The 21,013-nt window shown below is 39.1% G+C and overlaps 1 protein-coding gene across 2 annotated transcripts in view; it reads right to left on the reverse strand.

Moving 5' to 3' along the window:
* hpn (hepsin) overlaps positions 1-21,009 on the reverse strand; it is a 28,090-nt gene extending 7,081 nt beyond the window's left edge. Inside the window, exons 1-7 of one of the 2 annotated variants that reach the window (XM_041794089.1) lie at positions 20,649-21,009; positions 16,670-16,839; positions 4,682-4,789; positions 1,817-1,858; positions 1,219-1,348; positions 1,025-1,144; positions 797-837 (exon numbers count right to left, since the gene is read on the reverse strand). In XM_041794089.1, the coding sequence (XP_041650023.1) occupies positions 797-837; positions 1,025-1,144; positions 1,219-1,348; positions 1,817-1,858; positions 4,682-4,789; positions 16,670-16,706 (478 nt within the window). In that variant the 5' untranslated portion in view covers positions 16,707-16,839; positions 20,649-21,009. The remainder of the gene's footprint in view (positions 1-796; positions 838-1,024; positions 1,145-1,218; positions 1,349-1,816; positions 1,859-4,681; positions 4,790-16,669; positions 16,840-20,648) is intronic. The other variant, XM_041794090.1, reaches the window with a different exon arrangement.
* Between the last annotated feature and the right edge of the window lie 4 nt (positions 21,010-21,013).

A 21,013-nucleotide genomic window follows, 5' to 3' on the forward strand; every position in this document is an offset into this window, starting at 1 on the left:
AGCTAATATTTTTCATAACTTAAAACGTCTTCTTTTCAACATCTTATATGTTGTTTATTTTATATTGTGAATAAAACATGGGTTTATGGGGTTTGAAAAATCATTGTATTCAATTTGTCTTTACATTGTACACAGTGCCCCAACGTTTTTGGAATTGGGGCTGTACATATGAACATGTCAGTCAATTCAATTCAATTCAAAACTTTATTACAGACTCTAGGTCCAGAGAATAAGTCAGATCATACTCAATTCAAATTCTCAAAGTTGATTAAACACACCTAGATGATGCAGTTGGAGATCAATTTATGTTGCATGCACATCCCAATCAGACCAGACTGGACTAGAACTCTGGCCATGCTTGATAGTTTCTTTACTGGGCTCAGACCCAGAAGTTAAACAGCATCAAATCTAAGAATAGCAGGTCATGTTATTGTCTGTCTTCACTTTGTAATATTTGGCATATTTGTACCAAAAGAAAAGAGTGAATGCAAAAAGTAGAGAGCTGTAAAGTCTGTTCATATTTTCATTATTGAATATGCAACCTGTTAGCTGTTTACTGACTTGATAGCTCAACGGGTCAATAGGAAGAAGGTCCACAGTAACTACCTGAAAGGGGGGCATATCACCATCTTTAGTAACAGACGCTAATGTCATTAAAAAAAAATTCTCAGCTGTGCATGGTTAAGTCCAATCAAATTTCCTCATGGAACCATAACCTTAGCTTCACTATCTGTCTAAATGTACTGGCTGTGTCTGTGTTGGACAGAATGAGTGAATATCTTAGCTCACATCTTACCTTGACACAGCAGAGTGAGAACCTCTCTGCTCTCACAGTCACTGGAACAAAAACGCAAAGAGTTATAAAGAAATCCTGATAGCCAAAAACAGAACATCTAAACTGAGTAACTCCTTAGCTCCTTCTATTCTAGCTGAGTAAAAGAGCTGAAGAAAAGACTGAAAGAGCAGCAGAGAGGACAGTGAGGCTGTTGTGACACAGGTGAAGGATCAATCAGGTGTTTGTTACCATGGGAACAATGAGTCCTTGATTTTCTTGCCGTAGCTGAGCTCTTTCTCTGTTACACAGAAGAACTCGCCTCCATCTCCACTGGCCTCTGGCACTGATGTGACAGAATAATTCACCACACTAAAAAAACAAGCATACATTAGCACTGTATCAATCAGTACTGCATAAAAACATTAAAGATTTAAACACCTCACCTGACAAAACCCACTTCTTCACAGCTGATGCTAGCTAGCAGCTCATTGGCTGATGAGGAACACACTTGACGCCACCTTTTGTGAGTGGAGTCGAAGACCCTGAGACGCTGGTCTGCAGAATTTACCTGGACTGCAGTAAAAAATGAGAGGTTAGTTTTAAAGCAAGCTTGATAACCTAAAAAAAATCAAGGAAAAAACATGCAAACAAACGCAGATTTATCATTTTTAATTGGTTCTGTAAAAAAAAACAGTAGCAGTATCATTGAGGGTTTAGATACATATTTTTATATTTTATTTTATTTTTTACCTCTTCATATAGGTATTTTAAGCTTGAATAAAAATGCAACCTTTCAGCCAGAATCGTGCACAGTTACACAAAAAAACTACTTTTAAATTATAGATATTTCATATTTTTTTAACAGCTTTGGTGTGGAGCACAGCCATATGAGCGCTGACGTTCTGTTGAGTAATGTAACAGCACACTCTTCTGGTCTGACAGCTTTATTGTTGTTTTTCACATCTGATGTGTTGTAAAATACGTTTTTACACCTGTACATAATAGAAATGTATTTAAAGTATTTGCCCTCTCCATACTCACCATCATACAGTCCCATGTCTTCCTCCATTGTGCAATATGTAACTGAAAAGGGTACAAAAAAAGTGACAGGCATTTGTTAAGTCAAAGCAAAAAAGATAGAAGCTATTAACACAAAATATCATCTTTTCCATAGTGAGAATCTAAAAAAAAACAAATATTGTAAATATGAAAAGAAATACATAATAATCAAAATGTCTCATAAAAATAATGTTTTATCTGTCTATATGTAATGCATAACACTGACGTCTAGTGTCCAGTCAGTCTGTCACATTCATCACAGGCCAACCAGAGCAACAAAACATACAATCCCCTCCAAACGTATTGGAGCAGTGAGGCCAATTTGCTTTAGACTGGAAACATTTGGGTTTGACATTAAAAGGTGAAGAGACAAGAGATAAACATTTCAGCTTGAATTTCCAGGTTTTTACATCTGGATCTGATACACAACTTAGAAGACAGCACCTTCTGTTTGAACCCACCCATTGTCATGTGAGCAAAAGTATTGGAACATATGACTGACAGGTGTGATTTATTGCTCAGGTATGTCCTATTGCATTGATTATTCACACAATAAATAATGCTGAATGTCTACGCTTAGTTTTAGATTTGGATTTTGCCTGTGCAGACTGCATTTATAGTTAGAGGTGTAACCAACATGAAAACCAGAGACAATCAGAAACATTGTGGGAGCTGTAAACAAAGTCCCTAAAACAACTGTTAGTGACATCAGGAACAACCTTCAGAGGACAGGAGTGAAGGTATCACCATCCACTGTTCACAGAAGACTTCATGAACAGAAGTACAGAGGCTACACCAGAGGATGCAAACCACTCATTAACAAGAAGAACAGGAAGGCCAGGCTGGAATTTGCCAAAAGTACAGAGATGAGCCTCAAACATTCTGGGCCAAAGTTTATTGACTGATGAGACAATGATGAGCCTTCACAAAGTGATGGAAAGACTAAAGTTTGTAGAAAGAAGGGATCTGCTCATGATCCCAAACATACAAGCTCATCTGTGAAACACAGTGGAGGTAACGTCATGGCTTGGGCTTGCATGGCTTCTACTGGGATGGGCTCATTAATCTTCACTGATGATGTAACACATGATGGCAGCAGCAGAATGATCTCAGATGTCTACAGAAACATTTTATTTGCCAATTTAAAGAAAGATGCAACCAAACTGATTGGAAGATCCTACCTCATGCTGCAAGAAAATGACCCAAAACACACTGCCAAAACAACAAAGGAGTTCATCAGGAGCAAAAAGTGGAAGGTTTTAGACTGGCCAAGTCAATCCCCAGACTTAAACCCTATGGAGCACGCATTTTAGCTGCTAAAGAGGAGACTGAAGGGAGTAAGCCCCCAAAACAAACAACTGAAAGAGGCTGCAGTAAAAGCCTGGAAAAGCATCACAAAAGATGAATGTCAAAGTTTGGTGATGTCAGTGGGTCACAGGCTTGATGCAGTTAATGCAAGAAAAGTATTTGCAACTAAATATTTAGTCTTATTCATTTTAATCTGTTTTAAGTCTCTCTGTTCCAAAACTTTTGCTCACCTAAAAATTTGGTGCTCCATTACAAATAACGCTCTCTTCTAATTTGTGTATCAGATCCAGACATAAATACCTGGAAATAAAAGCTGAAATGTTGATCTCTTGTCTCATTTTCATCTGTTGATATCAAAGTCAAATGTTTTCAGTCTACAGCAAAAATAACGGAATTGGCCTCATTGTTCCAATACTTTTGGAGGGGAGGCTTTGACAAAGTGGGCAGGGAGAGTAAACTACATAATGTAAGCTAGACAGGTAGCCCCATATTGTTGTTCACTATCAGTGGAGCCAGATGATGAGTCAAACTCATACAGAGGACATCTTTTCCACCTATGAAAGCTTTCAGTGCAGTTCTTTGTGCTTCTTTTAATCAATATGTGTGGTCCAGTTTTGATTAAAAACCGCTGCTATCAATATGTCCAAGCTAATTGCCTCACTGGCAAATAGGATTTGATGTTTTTTATTTTTTATTTCAACACATGTACTACCGGCATGTGTTTTAAAACCTGTTATACAAACACTTGTTGGCATGCACTCAAAAGCAAGGGAAGTGGAGCCCGCATCTCTACAGGCATGTCATTTAACCTTTTATCAAAATGCTTATAGTCTATAACGTTTTTTTCTGTTTGCTTTTGCACTTGTCAAAGCACTTTGTAAACCCATGTTTTTAAAAGTGCTATACAAATAATGTTATTATTATTATAAGGTGATGTTCACAGCAGTGCTGTAAGTATTTCATAGTTGAAGAATTGGTTTCTCTCTTCATAGGTTAACTGAATTACATCAGGACAGAGGATCTAATGAAGTTTCTTTTTCCTCTCTGTCTATGACACACACATGCTCTTTTTCTCCCCCTTCCCATTCTTCCTCCTAGAGGCAATATGAGAAAAAAATAAATAATCAATTATTATCATGTATGAACTGGGAATCTTAAGTTAAAGTTATGTTCTGTGTGCTTTAAAACAGATAAAGATTGGCTGTAAATATAAGGCTATTTATTTCCGCATTATGCTCCAATACAGAGCTTCAACCAGCAGCAAGTTCAGAGAATGTTCTCTGACATTTAAAATCAACTATCAAGTTAGCTCCATTTTTCAAAGATCAAATAATGTGCTTTATGTTTTCATTGTTTTATTTCTTGCTTATATTCCAGTTAGTGTGTCTTTTTATTTCCATTTCCATTATGTTTTTATATAGGTGCAACTATATGTCATCTATATCCCATTTCTGATGTTGTTCAGACTGTAAAGCTTCATTTCCTTCATATTTACAGTTTGTTGGTCTCATGTTTGTATGTGAAAGCATGTGGTCTGACCTACGGCCCAGACGGCTGCTCCGATGGCTCCCAGGGTCATCAGCACCACACACACTCCAATGACACGACAGGGGGTTAGCACACAGGTCAGCGAGATGCCCCTGCTCCCTGCAGATACACAAACTCCCACTAATGAGTGTATATACATGTGACAGCAGCAAACAAGCCTTTACCATTACATAACACATAATACCACCAGGTTTTACATACGCATCTATAAAAGAAAACATTGCAAATGTAGAGTTCAGTTCAGACTCTTTATGGTGGATGTTTAGCCTAAACAAACAAGAGCAAAATGGCCTCTTTGAGCTCTCTGTCCTGAAGTGAAGGGGCATGCAAGCTCTTTCCTGGCAAAGCTTAAAAAGTACAAATGACACTGATCAGATCAATAGTCTAAAGTCTACCATTTCTGCACGAAGCAAGAACAAACTTTTAAACCAAGATATGGTGCCATGTCTGTGCAGCATGCACGTCTATCAGTGTGTGAGCACCTGCATGTGAGTGCTGTTCTCTGTGTCCCTCTCTGATCTGAGCAGAGCTGAGTTTATCAACTCTACATGCAGCTTAAAGTTTAAATGCTTTTTACTGCAGACAGAATAATGCTATTAAAGCAAGGGTGTAATGATTAACAGTTATAAATCCATACAAGTGTGCCACTGACTCAGTGTCATGAAATCACTTACAAAATGTTTTTGGCACCCCGTTGTCTTCCTCTTATGTCAAGGTTATTTGTTTTAAGCTGTATTTAACAATGGAACTGTTGAGGTTTCTATATATCTAAAACTACCAGTAGGTTAGAACACAACACAGCTTGTTTTACTTCCCATAACCAACCATAAACACATTAATTTGTGTGGATTTAAAAAATAAAAAGTTTGCTTTGATAAGATTTAGGAAATCTCAATTAAGGATGAAACTTTTACCAGTTCTAATGATAACCATGATTAAATTTCTCTACAGCTCTTATATCGTTGACCTTTTGTGGTAATCATGCTTTACTATCATGAAAATACATTTTAGACAGTTAGTGTAATGGGTTTGTTTAGTGAGGTTAAATGAAAAAAAAAAACATACAGGTCAACCAGGGACAAAAAGAAAAACTTTTAGGGAAAGAAGAAATTTCTATGTCTCTCCTCTGTTCTCACACCTGCAGCAAGGCACTGCACTTTCTGCTGGAGAGAAATACAAAACAGCAAGAACGGAGAACTTAAGCAGTAGACTAATAAATTCATCTGCTCAAAGCACAACAGCATTATCAATGACATTAAACCAAAAGGAGGTACCTTCAACTAGTGTTGTACTCAAAACCGCACTATCCACGACCAAGACTTGCCCAAGACCGAGACCGAGACAAGACAAAGACCATAAAAATCAATTTTAAAATAACATGACAAGGTTGAACAAGTAAAGAGCATTCTCGCTTTCATTCTAGTTTTCTTTTTAATAAATGTGACAGATAAAAACAAGGTGTCTGCAACTCTGCAACTAATGAAGTCTAAGAATAGCAGGTCACTGCTGGTCTCCACCGGTCCTGATGAAAATCCTGAGTCTGGCCAGTTCAAGACCAAGACAAAACCTAGTAAAAATGCTGTAGAGTCCGAGACAAGTCCAAGACATTCAAAATAGTCTCAAGGCCAAGACCATTCTCGAGTACAACAACACTACCTTTAACTGTTGGCTTGGAAACACTCAGACTGTTGGAGTAATAAGCACTGCCTGGCTGACGGTGATCAGATCACCATGAAAAGCTGTTGCTAAATTTTTATTAAGTCCACTGGTTAAAATTGTTAATCTAATATTGAAATCCATGTTTAAAATGGCTGTAAAGTTAATTATCTCACTTAATGAGCTGATAGCTGGTTGTATTATGATGTGATCTAGACAAATGTTAATGTGATGTGTTCAAGTGAAACATTTTCATGAGAAACCTGAATGCAGTTGCAAGGAACTTTTTTAGTAAAATAAAATAGATATATCAGCTGCAATTGTGATCTTTAACCCTCAGCTTATAAACCTACCACTGCTGTTAAAAATGGATTGTTATTTTGTTTTTCTGACAAACTATGGACAACGCTCCTCGTACTGCTTGATGGCTTGAAGCTAAAGTGCTGTCCTGCTCAGGTCTGTGCTACGCTTGAATAAAATACAAAACTAATATAGAAGAGATTTAGATTTGAAGTCTAGTTTTAATGCAACAGTCCATAAAGCAGCTCCACAGTATTTGGATGAATTCTCTTATTTTTCCCCCAGTGCAAAGTTGATGTGAAGTTTTCTGGGCGTTCCTCTTGACTGTACCTATATCAATAGTAATCACTGCACCAGTTTAATCACAGGTGAAGCCTTCATTATGACATTAATATCAACCTTATGTTTGAAGCTACGGCAAGTCAATATCAAAGTGCACATCCCCCAAGTGGGACATAAGAGTAAAACTCGTGTAAGCAGACATCTGTCTTCGTCTAAATATAAGGATAATTCATATTAATACTGGTGAAGCAAATACAATACTGTGCAGAACTTTCAGGCATGTTTGGGCCAAAAGCTGAGGCTTAAGTAAGGCATAAATATGGCGAGTAAGCTGCCTGAGGGCACCATCAGGCAGGACATAGGATGGACACAAGCAGTCCACTAAATGCTCTTGCATATTACCAGGGGCATAGGAAAATAGTCTGTTGAAAAGGTAGGTCGTGGCCACATGGCCTAGGGTGCCATCTGGGTGGGTAGTAAGGTTGCCACAAGCCCATGATCATGCTGTAGATGTCCAAAGGGCCTGAAAAGCACCAGAAATCTCTGGTCCAATTACCAGGTGGAAAGGGTATGGACAAAAGAGATGCCATTAAGCTTAACCTTGGCTGCTGAGCAACACATGTGTTGATGAATCCGTAAGGCTCTACATGCCTAGAACTTATGCACATCACGAAATGCTTTTTTTTATGCTGAAAGCTCATATTTCACCCCAAGTCAAGGGGCTATTAATACTTTGTTTCACCAGGGATGTAAAGTGATGGACAAAAGATACGCCACTGAGCTTAACCTTGGCTGCCAAGAGACAGGTATACATTGGTATTTACATGTGTCAATCTTGACTCTAGTCATTTTCCCCCTCCTCCCCAGCCCTGGGTTGTGGGACATCAGGCCCTGTGATGAAACCTTAAGCCTAAAACTTGACTAAATATTTTATTCTTAATGCTGAGTGCCCAAATGTCAGCTGAAGTCAAGTGGCTATTCATATTTTGTTCTTGTAACAGCAAGGAGAATCAGCTATTATTAACATGGTTTTCTGTTTCAAACATTGCATCATTGCATTATAAGACTGTCAGGACTGTAGTTATATAGTTTAGCTGTTATTCATTTGCCAGGAAACAACTGGAGATACAGTAAGTATATGGTGTGTCCCATCACATCAGAGAAAACACTCTACATGCCTCATTTCCTTCCTACTGCCTTCCCTGCTCTCTCACAATCTGTCTCTCATAAAAACATTTGAGAAAGAATAATGTTTGGATGAATAGTGACACAGGGTGAACTGGATAGAAATGTTCACATTAAGGGGTGTTTCCTATATTTTATTTGGATATAAAAGGGCCCATCTGCTCCATCCCGACTGCATTTTTGTGAACATTTCCTGTTCTCTGTTTTGTCACACCTCTTTTCCCTTCTTTGTGCCTCATATCTGCTTCTATGCCTCCTGAAACTGTCCTTGCTACCCTTTTTACAGTCATCAGTCACCTCAAATCAACCCGTCAGCATATTATGAATATTGTGGGTTTTTTGTGTGTGAACTTGTGTTATATTAGAAACATTTATAAAGTATGTAAGAGAGTCAAGGATCTCATGTCCATCCAGTGGGGACATTCTAGATATATCTTTGTGCTTTTGAGGAAATACTCCAATGTTTCTTCTGCACACTTTAACTCCAGCACAAATACCACTGTACTGATGCTTCCCACCCTTATCTTTCCAAATTCTCCTTTCTTTCTCTTTCTTTCCTGCTCACATCCCCCAACACAGTGATCGTTTCCTAAACACAGATGAGGACAGAACAAGCTCTCTTTTGTGTCCTGCTCTACCCGAGACCACCCGCTCTCGTGTGTCTTAATGTGGGTATCATGGGTCAGGTTCCTCTGGAATCATCTAGTCAGTTCATGCCCACGTGCTGATGATGAAACAGTAGAAGTTGAAAATATTTGTTAGTGCAGGTCATATACTACACATATTTTATAGACACAAACACTGGATAACTGCTGTCTGTAACTGTATGCAGTTCATAGGGAACAGCAGTTATGTTTTAACACATTAAATGGTGTTTTTTCTGAATGGCATTGTTTTAATTCAGTTAGAGGAAGAGGAGGCAGGCAAAATGATAGAAATTAAGGCAGCACATCCAGATCATCTTGGATTCAACTTGATAATCATATAAAAGAAAACAGTGAATAAAAACAACTAAACAAATTGTCAACTTTTTTTGCTCAGATGATTAAAGTAATTCCATAACTAAAAATAAATAAATAAATAAATAAATAACAAAAAAAAAACTATTTTCCAACATGCTCCAATCCTCTGCTCCTCTTTCATGTGTCTTTACAGGGCTATGCGATACAACCTCAAAATACAGTCTTGGATCCTTTCAGGCCAATTAGGGGTGGGTGAAATATCAAGTATACCCAAGCTATCGCAGCTATAGCCACATAAGATGCATAAAAAACGATATCACAACAATCCAGTATAAATACGTTTTAAGCCTTAGGAATGTAATTCTCTTTGGAGTTTCACTTCTCCCACTGGTCCTGAATGCCTCTCTCACAGTAGACATTACACTCCCCCACCCATCCAAAAAAGTTCTCCTCTGTGCATGAATGTTTTAATATAAGAAGGAGAGAGAGGAAAGCATGAGAGAGCAGAAAAAATAAACAAACCACAGTAGTTTGAGATGAGACTATTTTGTTCTGAAGAAAAACAGCGCTGAATCTGTCCACTGTGGTTCGGGTTTTAAAAGGAAGATGTCAAAACAAATGCAGTAATCTGCAAAATATGCCGAAAGATTACTCCAACATTACCACAGCAGTCACACAACACATCCCCAAAGACATTGCCCCAGGAAGTGTTGTTGAAAAGCCAGGATTTGAATATAATAGTAAAGACACTCGACCCAAAGTATGATTTGCCTGGATGCTAATTTTTGCTGAAAACTCCCTGTCAGAGTCAGTAAGAGAAAAAGTGACCCAGCAGCTAACAAATGTGATCCCACGCTCCACAACTTATCTCAGCCTAACTGTGCATTGCATCAACTGGGAGTTAGAAGTTTGTACCTCCAAACAAACGTTTCCCTTGATGATCACACAGAGAAGCTCCTTGCACAAGGTATGAAAGATGCTCTCATGTCATGTGACTTATCAGAGATCTTATTGGAGATAATGGAACTAATGTAATCAAAGATGTGAGCCTGTGGACAAGACTGCATTGTTTTGACTAGGTGTTATGCAGTTCTGTATGGAGTTTATTACCTCTGCCAAGGAGGTTGTGTGATCGGCAGGGTTTGTTCGTTAGTTTGTTAGCAACATAACTCAAAAAGTTACGGACGGATTTTGATTAAATTTTCAGGAAAGTCAAAAATGGCATAAGGAAGAACTGATTAGATTTTGGGAGTGACCTGGATCACTGTCTGGATCCAGGAATTTTTTAAAGGATTTTTTACTATTGGGAGATAGGGCTAATAGCGGAGGTCTGTGCTCTCCGAGTGCTTTTCTAGTTCTTCAGTAGCAGCGACGACGTCACGTGTTTTGTTGCTTATAAAGATTTGACAGACGAAACATTCATCCGCATTCAACCTCCGAGTTTTTTTTTTTCAAAGGCTCTGTCCTTTCCCAAACGCTGTATATCGAAGGTTTTCTAGATCACACATCTATCTGGCATGTCAGGTTATTCATTACCTATCATGAATTAAAACATGTGATCTGAAAATATTTTGACTAAACACTGGGCTTGTCTTCCTGGCAAGTATATCAAGGTTGAGCTAGTAAAACGCAACTTACTCAAGCTAAATTTCTGCTTAAAACCACACAGCTGTGTTGAATATAGGAAGTAAAATGAACAGTCTAACATCAAGGTATCATTGCTGTAGATCAAGAACCGTTTTAGTGCAGTCTACATTTAGGGTTTACCCACAGTATGACTGCATAGTTTCTTTCCATGTTTTTCTCTCACCACTTCTGTAATCTGGCATGAGACTAAAAATGAATCATTGCTTACTGTTAGTGAGCCGTCAACACTGTACGCACAAAGGTTTTATTCTGGGTTAAGTCCAACCTCAACTGTGAGTCACCTGACCAGACAGGAGCAGCATGATGGAAAAGGCTTATTTCTTCAATACTCATCCTCTGGGAAATCCTTTACGTAGCACACATCAGCCTCCTTTATTTTAATACCTAACTGCTGAGTGGAAAAGCAGCTATGTGAAATGTGCAGTCTTCCAAGATCTTTACACCAAATAAGCACAAAATAGCCACAAAATAGCATTAAATTGATATGACACAAGAGACAACCATCTGCTATTGACAAATGTTAATGTCGCACAATTTTGCCAATGGCTCGATGTCTGTCTACATGGCCAATTTTTGCCACTACCGATGTTAAACCTATGCATCTCTGTACATTCTTGTCTCTTAATATGGCTTATTGTTACATAGTTGACTTTTTGCATTTATCCAATCTTTAAGCAAGCTAGTAAGTAAGTTAGTCAATTAATTATTGAAGTTGTTGATTTTGCAATAACGCCTATGCTACACTATATTGCCAAAAGTATTCACTCACCCATCCAAATAATTGAAATCAGGTGTTCCAATCACTTCCATGGCCACAGGTGTATAAAATCAAACACCTAGGCATGCAGACTGTTTCTACAAACATTTATGAAAGAATGGGTCACTCTCAGGAGCTCAGTGAATTCCAGTGTGGTACTGTGATAAGATGCCACCTGTGCAACAAGTCCAGTCATGAAATTTACTCGCTTCTAAATATTCCAGTCAACTGTCAGTGGTATTATAACAAAGTGGAAGCGATAGGGAATGACAGCAACTCATCCATGAAGTTGTAGGCCATGTATAATGACGGAGCGGGGCCAGCGGATGCTGAGGCGCATAGTGCGCAGAGGTCGCCAACTTCAGAGTCAATCGCTACAGACCTCCAAACTTCATGTGGCCTTCAGATTAGCTCAAGAACAGTGAGTAGAGAGCTTCATGGAATGGGTTTCCATGGCCAAGCAGCTGCATCCAAGTCATACATCACCAAGTGCAATGCAAAGCGATGTAGTGGTGTAAAGCACGCCGCCACTGGGCTCTAAAACAGTGGAGACGCATTCTCTGGAGTGACAAATCGCGCTTCTCCATCTGGCAATCTGATGGACGAGTCTGGGTCTGGCGGTTGCCAGAAGAACGGTACTTGTCTGACTGCATTGTGCCAAGTGTAAAGTTTGGTGGAGGGGGGATTATGGTGTGGGGTTGTTTTTCAAAAGCTGGGCCTTGCCTCTTAGTTCCAGTGAAAGGAACTCTGAATGTTTCAACATACCAAGAGGTTTTGGACAATTCCATGCTCCAAACTTTGTGGGAACAGTTTGGGAATGGCCCCTTCCTGTTCCAACATGACTGTGCACCAGTGCACAAAGCAAGGTCCATAAAGACATGGATGAGAGAGTTTGGTGTGGATGAACTTGACTAGCCTGCACAGAGTCTTGACCTCAACCTGACAGAACACCTTTGGGATGAATTAAAGTGGAGACTGAGAGCCAGGCCTTCTTGTCCCACATCAGTGTGTGACCTCACAAATGCTCTTCCGGAACGAGTGGTCAAAAATTCCCATAAACACACTCCTAAACCTTGTGGAAAGACTTCCCAGAAGAGTTGAAGCTGTTAAAGTACTGCCCCTAGTCGCTGATTGGTCCTGTCACTTTCTAACTGGGCCCAAACTGTTCAAACGGGAGCTTTGCAAGATGGATTCACCAGTGAGAAACACGGAAACAGGCGTATCCTGCTGCTTTGCAAGGTTAGTTGGTACTTAGGTCTTCTACATGAGTGAGCCAGCTTGCGGTAGGTCTACTTTGAATGATTATGACATAAGGGCTACAAGTCAAATCTGAAAAGCAGCAATGACTGAACGATGACGTAACAGCAGGAGTGTGCCTGGTCTGTGAATTTTTTCAAAGACATTTTATGATAACACGGTAGATGCACCTCAGCTGACACTCTGGAGTTCAGTTACTGTTTAAAAGTATGATAGTTTACTTGCTCACTGTTGTGTTCTTATCTATCATCTTCCTCCTGTTAAAGGTTCTGACATTTGTTCAATCTATTTAATGTAACGGGAGGTTCAGATTTTTACATTTCCTGTTATTCAAAAACATGACTGAGTAGGGGTGTGATGAGACGTTTATCTCATGAGATGAGATGAGATGGGACTTGATTTTACACTTCTTACACAGTTTATCTTGTCTAACTCTGACTCAAACTGTACATTTTAATGCTCTTTAAATCAGACCTTTCACTTTAATAGTCTACCACATCCTTATTTTACTACACTATGCATGCATTGCTACAATAATAGTGACAATAAGAGGAAGAAAAGCACTCGGAGAGTGCAGACCTCCGCCAAGGCAGCTCATTCCCCCCATGCTGTGATTTACTCCACTACTAAAAATTATCTCCCAATAGTAAAGAATCTTTTAAGAAATTCCTGGATCTAGTCTGTGATTCAGATCACTCCCAGAATCTAATCAGTTCTTCCTTATGCCATTTCTGACATTTTCTGAAAATCTCATCAAAATCCATCCATAACTTTTTGAGTTATGATGCTAACAAACTAACAAACAAACCCAGCCACTCACATAACCTCCTTAGCAGAGGTAATAATATTAATAATAATAATAATTAAAGCATTTAGATTATTTTGAAAGTAATTTAAAAACTATTTACAACAGACTGATTTATATATATAATAATATAAATATATATATAAGTATATATAAATATATAAATATAAGAGCTGCATCAGTAAAATCAAACTATTTCTCATCCTCTTTAAGGACACCAAATTTAAAAAAAACTCAAAAGAAATCTTTCTGTCAATAACACGTTTGTTTTTTACAGTAATTTAGAGAAATAGGTTATTTTATCGTTTTGTGGTCTTTTTTCTCATATGAGCTTTGACAGTGTTGGACACGACGCACAGATGAGCGTGTGTGTGTGTTGGTGAGTGTGTGTCTCTGCTCTGTCTGCTGTCAGACAACAAACAGGGCGCATTTAACTGGGGCTAAAACTTCACGTTTTGGAGCTAACAATAGACTCTATGGCACTCAAGCAGAGTTTATTTTGTTAAGTTTACCACTGCAGTATACAACGACCGTTGCGCTCCACATGTTAAGCTTCTGACTGATGATACACAAAGCCAACAGCTGATGGATGTGTGACTGACAGACGGTGAGATGAGAAGGAGAAATGACAAAGCAGCCACTGAATCAAAGTTACAAAGTCACAGATACCGGCACTATGAGCGAGTCTGCACGCATACGTGACCTAAATAAACACTGTATCCTCCTCATAGAGACTGCTGTGGTTTCCAGCAGTTCATGCATGGCCCTGAGTAGCGCGCTCTGGGGGAGGGGGTGGGGGATGGAGCAGTGCTCTGAATAGGTCACGTAACGGCTCTGTTACTTCATTAGCTGGCAAACCAGCAATTTTAAAGTGTCCAGGGCATCTTTGTGATCTTTTATAACTTTCAGTTAGATACTGTTTTCTGTAAGGAGAGCTGTTGCTCCTGGTGTCGAGATGATTTTCACCTCTACGAGAAATCTTGTGATGTTTTGATCTCACGAGATCTTGTCACACCCCATGACTGAGCTTAGCATCTTTTCATCCAGCCACAATTAAGGTATTTGAACAGGTTCCTAAATGAAAACTGATGTTATCCCCTCCCTAAATAGACTTAAGTGAACCTAAGTGTGGTAACAGTGAGATGACAGATAGTGCAGACGCTGGAGGAAACCTCACACAGACACACACAGATGAAGACAGAGCAGAAGCTGTGACTCACTGTGGTAGAAGCTGCCGGGGCAGAGAAGTAAAAATAAACACGATCATAACGTGCAGTAAATATTAGCGTGATCAAACAAACACTGCTCTGCTGTGTGACTGTCACTGTGTGTACCTGCATAATGCTACTGTGCTTGTTCCAACATGCGGCATGTCACAGTTAAGGTGAGGTCAGTTCATTTCTGTAAATAGACGACGCCTCACCTCATCTAAACACACCCTAAGTTCGAGCATATGTGCCACTCCTTTCTAAACTGTTTCTCCTGTTATTACACACACACTAAACACATAACTCGCTGCATATGAGTGGACTCTTCCAGCAACTGTAATGCCAAACGTCTAGCTCTGTCCAGACACAGAAAGTCAAAACTGCACAACAAGGACACAGCTACTAAGAAAACCTGAGGACTATTGGCTTCATTGTGCTGACACTTTGTCCCTGTGGTTTAAGGTAGGTATTTGTACATTTATTTATTTTTCTGTATGGGATACATACACACATAGGGTGAATTATTGCCTTAAAGTAGTGAGATTAGACTTCTTTACACCAAAAACTGACTAAAAAGGCAAGCATGTGGTTTCAACACATAATACACAGTTCCTAGCTCCTGTTGGCTGGAGTGCTTTCTACCAGCAAACACATCTTATCTCTTCTTCTATAAACCATCATCATACTGATGGCAGTAAACTCATCAGGAGTCATAAAAGTGGATAGTATTTACAACACTTCAGTACAATAATGCTGCATACAACCAAATGCAAGTTGTTAAAGTAGATGTAGATTCACCTGTTTCACTTAAAATGATGAGAGCTGGAAAGAGTCTACAAAACTAAATGTTTATAGACATCTAACACAGACGACCTGCTGCTGTGGAGCAAACTGTTTACAACTTCTTCAACTACCAACATCATCACTTTAACAAGAAATGTTTAAGTGGATCTATAATCTGGACGACTTCAACTGCTACAATTGCCATTATTAGTCCTTTCCAAAATCCTCATCATTTTAATTGCTAATGCTCATAAAACAATGTTCAGGTTTCTGTTAAATGTGGGTATTACATCGAACTACCAATATATTAGCAAAATAATAGCCTTATCCTAGAAAAGATATTTAAGCTAGATATATGGCCAGGGCAGCCATAAATGTCTCTGATTTATTGTTGCTGCTCTGCTTGTTTTGTTGCTTTCTGCATCTCCCTCTTGGCTTTTTTCTGCATCTACCTCTTCTCTTTATCAACAGAGCATTTTCTCTTTTTTTGCATTCTCCTCTTCCTGTTTCTGCATCTTTCTCTCTCTGTCCCTTCACGACCCCAACAAAGCTTCTGCAGATGATTGTTCAACATGAGTCTGTTTTTTTTTTTGAAAGTTTCTGCCAGGAATAATAAGTATTCCCTTGCCACTTAAACTTTGCTAGATAGTGCAGCGCTTACAGCAAATTAATGTTGGGTCTTCATGGATACATTAACAAAGAGTAAAGCCCAGACATGGCTTCTTGTGTCTTGAGGTTACATTGATTATGTCTTGGTGTTAAAATAAAGACTGAAAAGATTAAAATGAAGCTGTAAAAGCAACATTATATGTTGCAATAAGTTTAATCTGGTTCAGGGTTTGGTTTCATCAACACTGCCATCAGCTATATTTGGGTCAAGGCTTTATCAAAGGGGATAAACAATTTTTTTAATCAGATTTTTAAGCTGACCAATATTTCAACAAATGAAATATAGAGAAATAGGGTCAGCTTTAAAGGCATCTGTTAATGTTTAACTTGTCAAGTGGTGTCTGGTCCCAAATACAGAAAAACAAGCTGAATGAGCTCCAGAATGACAAGCACAGCATTTTAATCTGTGTATGTGCATGTGCATGTACTTGCATAAATGTGTCTGTGAGTTTTTTCATGTGCACTTACCCATCTTCCCCTCTGTCACAACCTTCTCAGCATACATCTTAACTCAGGAGGTAGCTTTGGACAATAGACAATGGTCGGTCTCCTTCGTTTCTTTAGTCTTTATGTCGTTCTCTCCTTCTCCCCTTGGCCCCTCAGGGCGGGTGGTCTTAGACCTTGGCAACAAAGATTTTCTGGAAATACAATATTAAGGTTTTAAACTCAAATGTCCAGCAGGGATATTTCATGCAGTTTTACCAGGAAGTGGTTCTAATGCTTTATTACTAAATCAGTTAAATAAAGACAGTTTCTAATGACATCATAGCATGGTGTAACTTTTGTAATTTATGATACTATTTGTAGTGGGGACAGATCCAAATACTCAAGTACTAAAGTACACACCTGCATCATTATTCTAGTAATATTCCACTACTTGCACACCTCACTCAGCGCCCTATGGTTTATGGATTCAATATTTTTGTTCAGTTGGTGGCACATGCACTAAATAAAATAGCGAGGTCTAGAGCAGTCTTAATTTTGGCAGCCATTTTAAATTTAGACTTTGTCTTTAGATTAAAATGTTATTTAGTTTTAGTCACAATTTTGTTGTTTTAAACATTTATAGTTTTATTTGACAGAAACCCAAAAACTCTCTTGTTAAGCCATTTAACTCTCTCTCCAGGCCCCCTTTCGGCCTGCTCTCACAATGCTCAGTGCATCCTGGCCTGATCACGAACACTTAACGCACCGACATCATCACGCAGAGCATCCACTGATGATGAATTTATAAGTCCTCATGACTCACCATCACCAGTATACATCAAGTATTGTTGTTTTAAGGCTGTTAAATACCCACCCATTTATATGAAATCTGATCTGACACTGGGACTACTGACCTGGGATCAGTTCATTAAGAGTAAGGAGTCCAGTAAGGAGATAGAGAAAGAGGTTTATTGAGATTTATCTCTAACCAACGCCCACTCTGTAGCCTGATCAGCCCAAAGAGTTCCCGGCTTCTCCTGCTGAATGAAACCACGATTTTTGAACTCATATGAATCCTACAGTAGTTCTTCCATGTTTCTGTATACTATACAAATCCCCCTGACATCCTTACGTGCCATGAACTGATCCCTATCTTTGGTTAATTCTGGAGCATTTTAGCGCTGCTCTTCCACCAAACAAGCAGACCTCTAACATCATAGGACTGCTTGTTCCTGGATCAGCATTAAATCTTCAGTTATAAAGACATTTTTACCAAGCCGACAGTAATTTCAACCGTCTGATGATAGTTGAAGGTACATAGGCCACAGTATTTGTAAACAATGTCCCACTCAAATATAAGCAATCAAGCCCACAATTTCACATCTTGTAAAATTAAAATAAAGTCATTTGATATTAGTTTCGTATCACTTTTATGTTAATGAGGAGTTAAAGAGGTTGGTAGATTAACCCAGCACACACTTGTCCATGTACTTGGCAGACTTTCTGTTACGCAGGAAGGATGAGAGTGTTTTTGTCTGGAGAGCAGCTGTTTGTGGCCCACTTAAGGGGAGAAGTTTTGTTTTACAAGGCAAAAACATCTCACATTCATTAAGACACGACTTTGAAAGAAACTGGTCAGAAATATAGACCGAACTGGGCTCCATTAGAATGAGAGGTCATAGTGGAGCTGTGCAGAGTCAGTTTAATTCTTCAGCTCTGATAAAACCTTTGTAAATTGTTAAAATAAAATCAGACAAAAGCTATAATTCTCTCTCCATCTCTCTTGAAAAATCCTGCCATCTCTATCTGCCTCTCTTTCTCTGGACAGCACTGCACTGGCAGGTTGCTGTCATGGCAGCCTCCAGGTTAGAGATGTACCAAGACTAAAATCAGCACAAAAAGTAAAGAAATTTGTGTTTGTTAAATTATTTCTTTGTGTCACAATGACACATTGCAATAACTCTTATACTGCTGGAAAGCGTGTTTATTTCCCTTTTAAATGGTGCCTCATTTGTAGGGAACATGCATTTGCAGCAGAAGTGTTTGTGTGGTGCCCATGAAAAAATCTTCTCTGCCAATGCCAAACAGAGTATCCTGCTGTTGCTATTGAGTCTTGTTTTGAGCCTCTGGTACCCCCAGGTGTTGGTAATCAGGTGCCTGATTGACCCCTGATTGTCAGCACCTGTGAGCATGGGCCCTGCTACAGTGGTCAGTAGGTGTCTGCTCAAAGAATCGCAATGCCATGTTTGACTGATCTGGATAGGGCATCTTCAAGCTGGTTTTCTGCAAAACCAAGTTGTAGCATTATTGGAGTGAGCCTTAGTATTGGTGGAGGCAGTGTGATGGTGTGGAGTGGCATCTCCCTCACTAGAAATACAAGGCTTGTCATCATTAAAGGCAATCTCAATGCAGAAGGTATCAAGATTCTGATACCAGTGGCAATCCCATATCTCCACAGTCTCAAACTTTATCCTCCAAGATGACAACGATGGCCTCCACAGCGCGAGGTTTATCAGAGACTACCTCCAGAATTTGGGAGTGGATTGGATGGAATGACCTGCCAGCAGTCCTGAACTAAACCCCATTGAACACTTGTGGGATCAGCCTGGCCTGCTGTTCCTGCCAGAATGACCAACACAACCACACTGGCTGATTTGAAACAAATGCCGTTTGAGGAATGAGATGCCATCACATAGCAGTGTGTGACCAGCATGAGAAGCAGGTGCCAGGCTGTTGTGGCTGTGTATGGTTCTTCCTCACGCTACTGAGGCTCCTGTTTGTCAGATTGCCAATATGTCTTGTTTCTTCAGACTTCAATCACCCAATCCACCAAACAACAAACAAGAGTCAATAGCAAAATAAGCTGTTTGGCATTGGCAGAGAAGATTTGGCAAATTTTTCATGGGCGCAACCCACATACTCAGCTCTGCTGCTCATCCCACAAATTCATGTTCTTTGTAAATGTGGCACCATTTAAAAGGAAAATAAAGTGGCTCTCCAACAGTATAAGATTCATTGCCAAGAAGCAATGTTACACCAAAACAATAATCTACCAAACACAAATTTCCTTATTTTTGGTGCTATGTTTATTAATGCTCTCCTCCAAATATGATTTCAAAAATCATGCCTGAGGACATCAGAAAAGACTAAAATGTGGCTTCATAACAACAGTTAGCAGAACAGTGGCCACAATTATTGTGGCCATTTCAGCTTCGCTTGAGTTTATACCTTTACATACTCACTTTTCAGTAATTATTATATGATTATGCTAGGATGGGTAGACTTGAGATGATATTTAGAGTAAGTTATTTTTGTTTTAGAGCAGCTGTTTTAATTTGGGTAGATTAATTCACATAAACCTAAAGGCCCAGCCCTTTAACCTTTTACAAAAAAGTTCACATTGTGTACCTTACCTTTCTTATATGGATAACAGACAAAATACTTGACAGAGGCGATTCAATGAGCTGTATTTCCAAACATTTCTATCTTGAATTGATGCTAACAAGCTCCTAATGTTACCAGAACATCTCTCTAGTCAAATATTACCAAAAGTTAACAAGTAACATTATAAACTCCTGCTATAGACAGGATTTGAAGTTATATAAGACCACAAGTAAGCCACAGATGTTTTTTTTCCACGTCTTTACAGTTAATTAAGATGTTTTAACCTCTAACTACACTATAGCTTTTTGTTTTTCTATAGGCCTTAATCTTTTCCCTTCGTTTTTAGGTCTGTTTGGCTAATGAGACAGCAAAGGTCTTTGGACAGGCATGATAAAATAGGTCAACAGACCAAAGTATATTAAAAGGATGAGGCCATGATAAGCTGTCATTTTGCAGCAATAAAAAAATTGGTCTGTACAAATTAAATTGAATAAACTACTTTTTAGCCACCACACTGATATAGGCTAACGATAAACTGTACCTGAATTATGCTAGCTTTCTGTCTAGAATTAACAAAAGAGACTAAACTCGAGGCTATAAATTAATCTTGAAGTCGCCTTTCAGGAAATTGACTCACCTGTTTCTCCTTGCAGCAGGTGGATTTTGGCCTTCTTCTCCTTATGTTACCTATTTATTACCTTTGAAGAAGATACAAATAGCAAACAGGCTACTTAAAGCTTCTACAAAGGACAGGATTCTCAATACGCCACCACAGATAATTCCCAGTTTGCGGTAAATCCTTTTTCTGCTCTCTTCCCAGGTTACTGACCCCACAGAAAGACGAGGAAAACGCACCAAAGTTTTCAGCTGTATCAACCGAAACCACCTGCGCCAGCTTTTAACGAAACAGAGAGAAACATTTGGAGGTTTTTGACTAATTTAGACAAAGTTAGGGAAAGTTAACCCGGAGTTCGAGTCTGTCCGTGTGGTCTTCCAGAGAGG

The sequence above is a fragment of the Cheilinus undulatus genome, linkage group 8, assembly GCF_018320785.1.
Source record: "Cheilinus undulatus linkage group 8, ASM1832078v1, whole genome shotgun sequence".
Classification (NCBI taxonomy): Eukaryota; Metazoa; Chordata; class Actinopteri; order Labriformes; family Labridae; genus Cheilinus; species Cheilinus undulatus.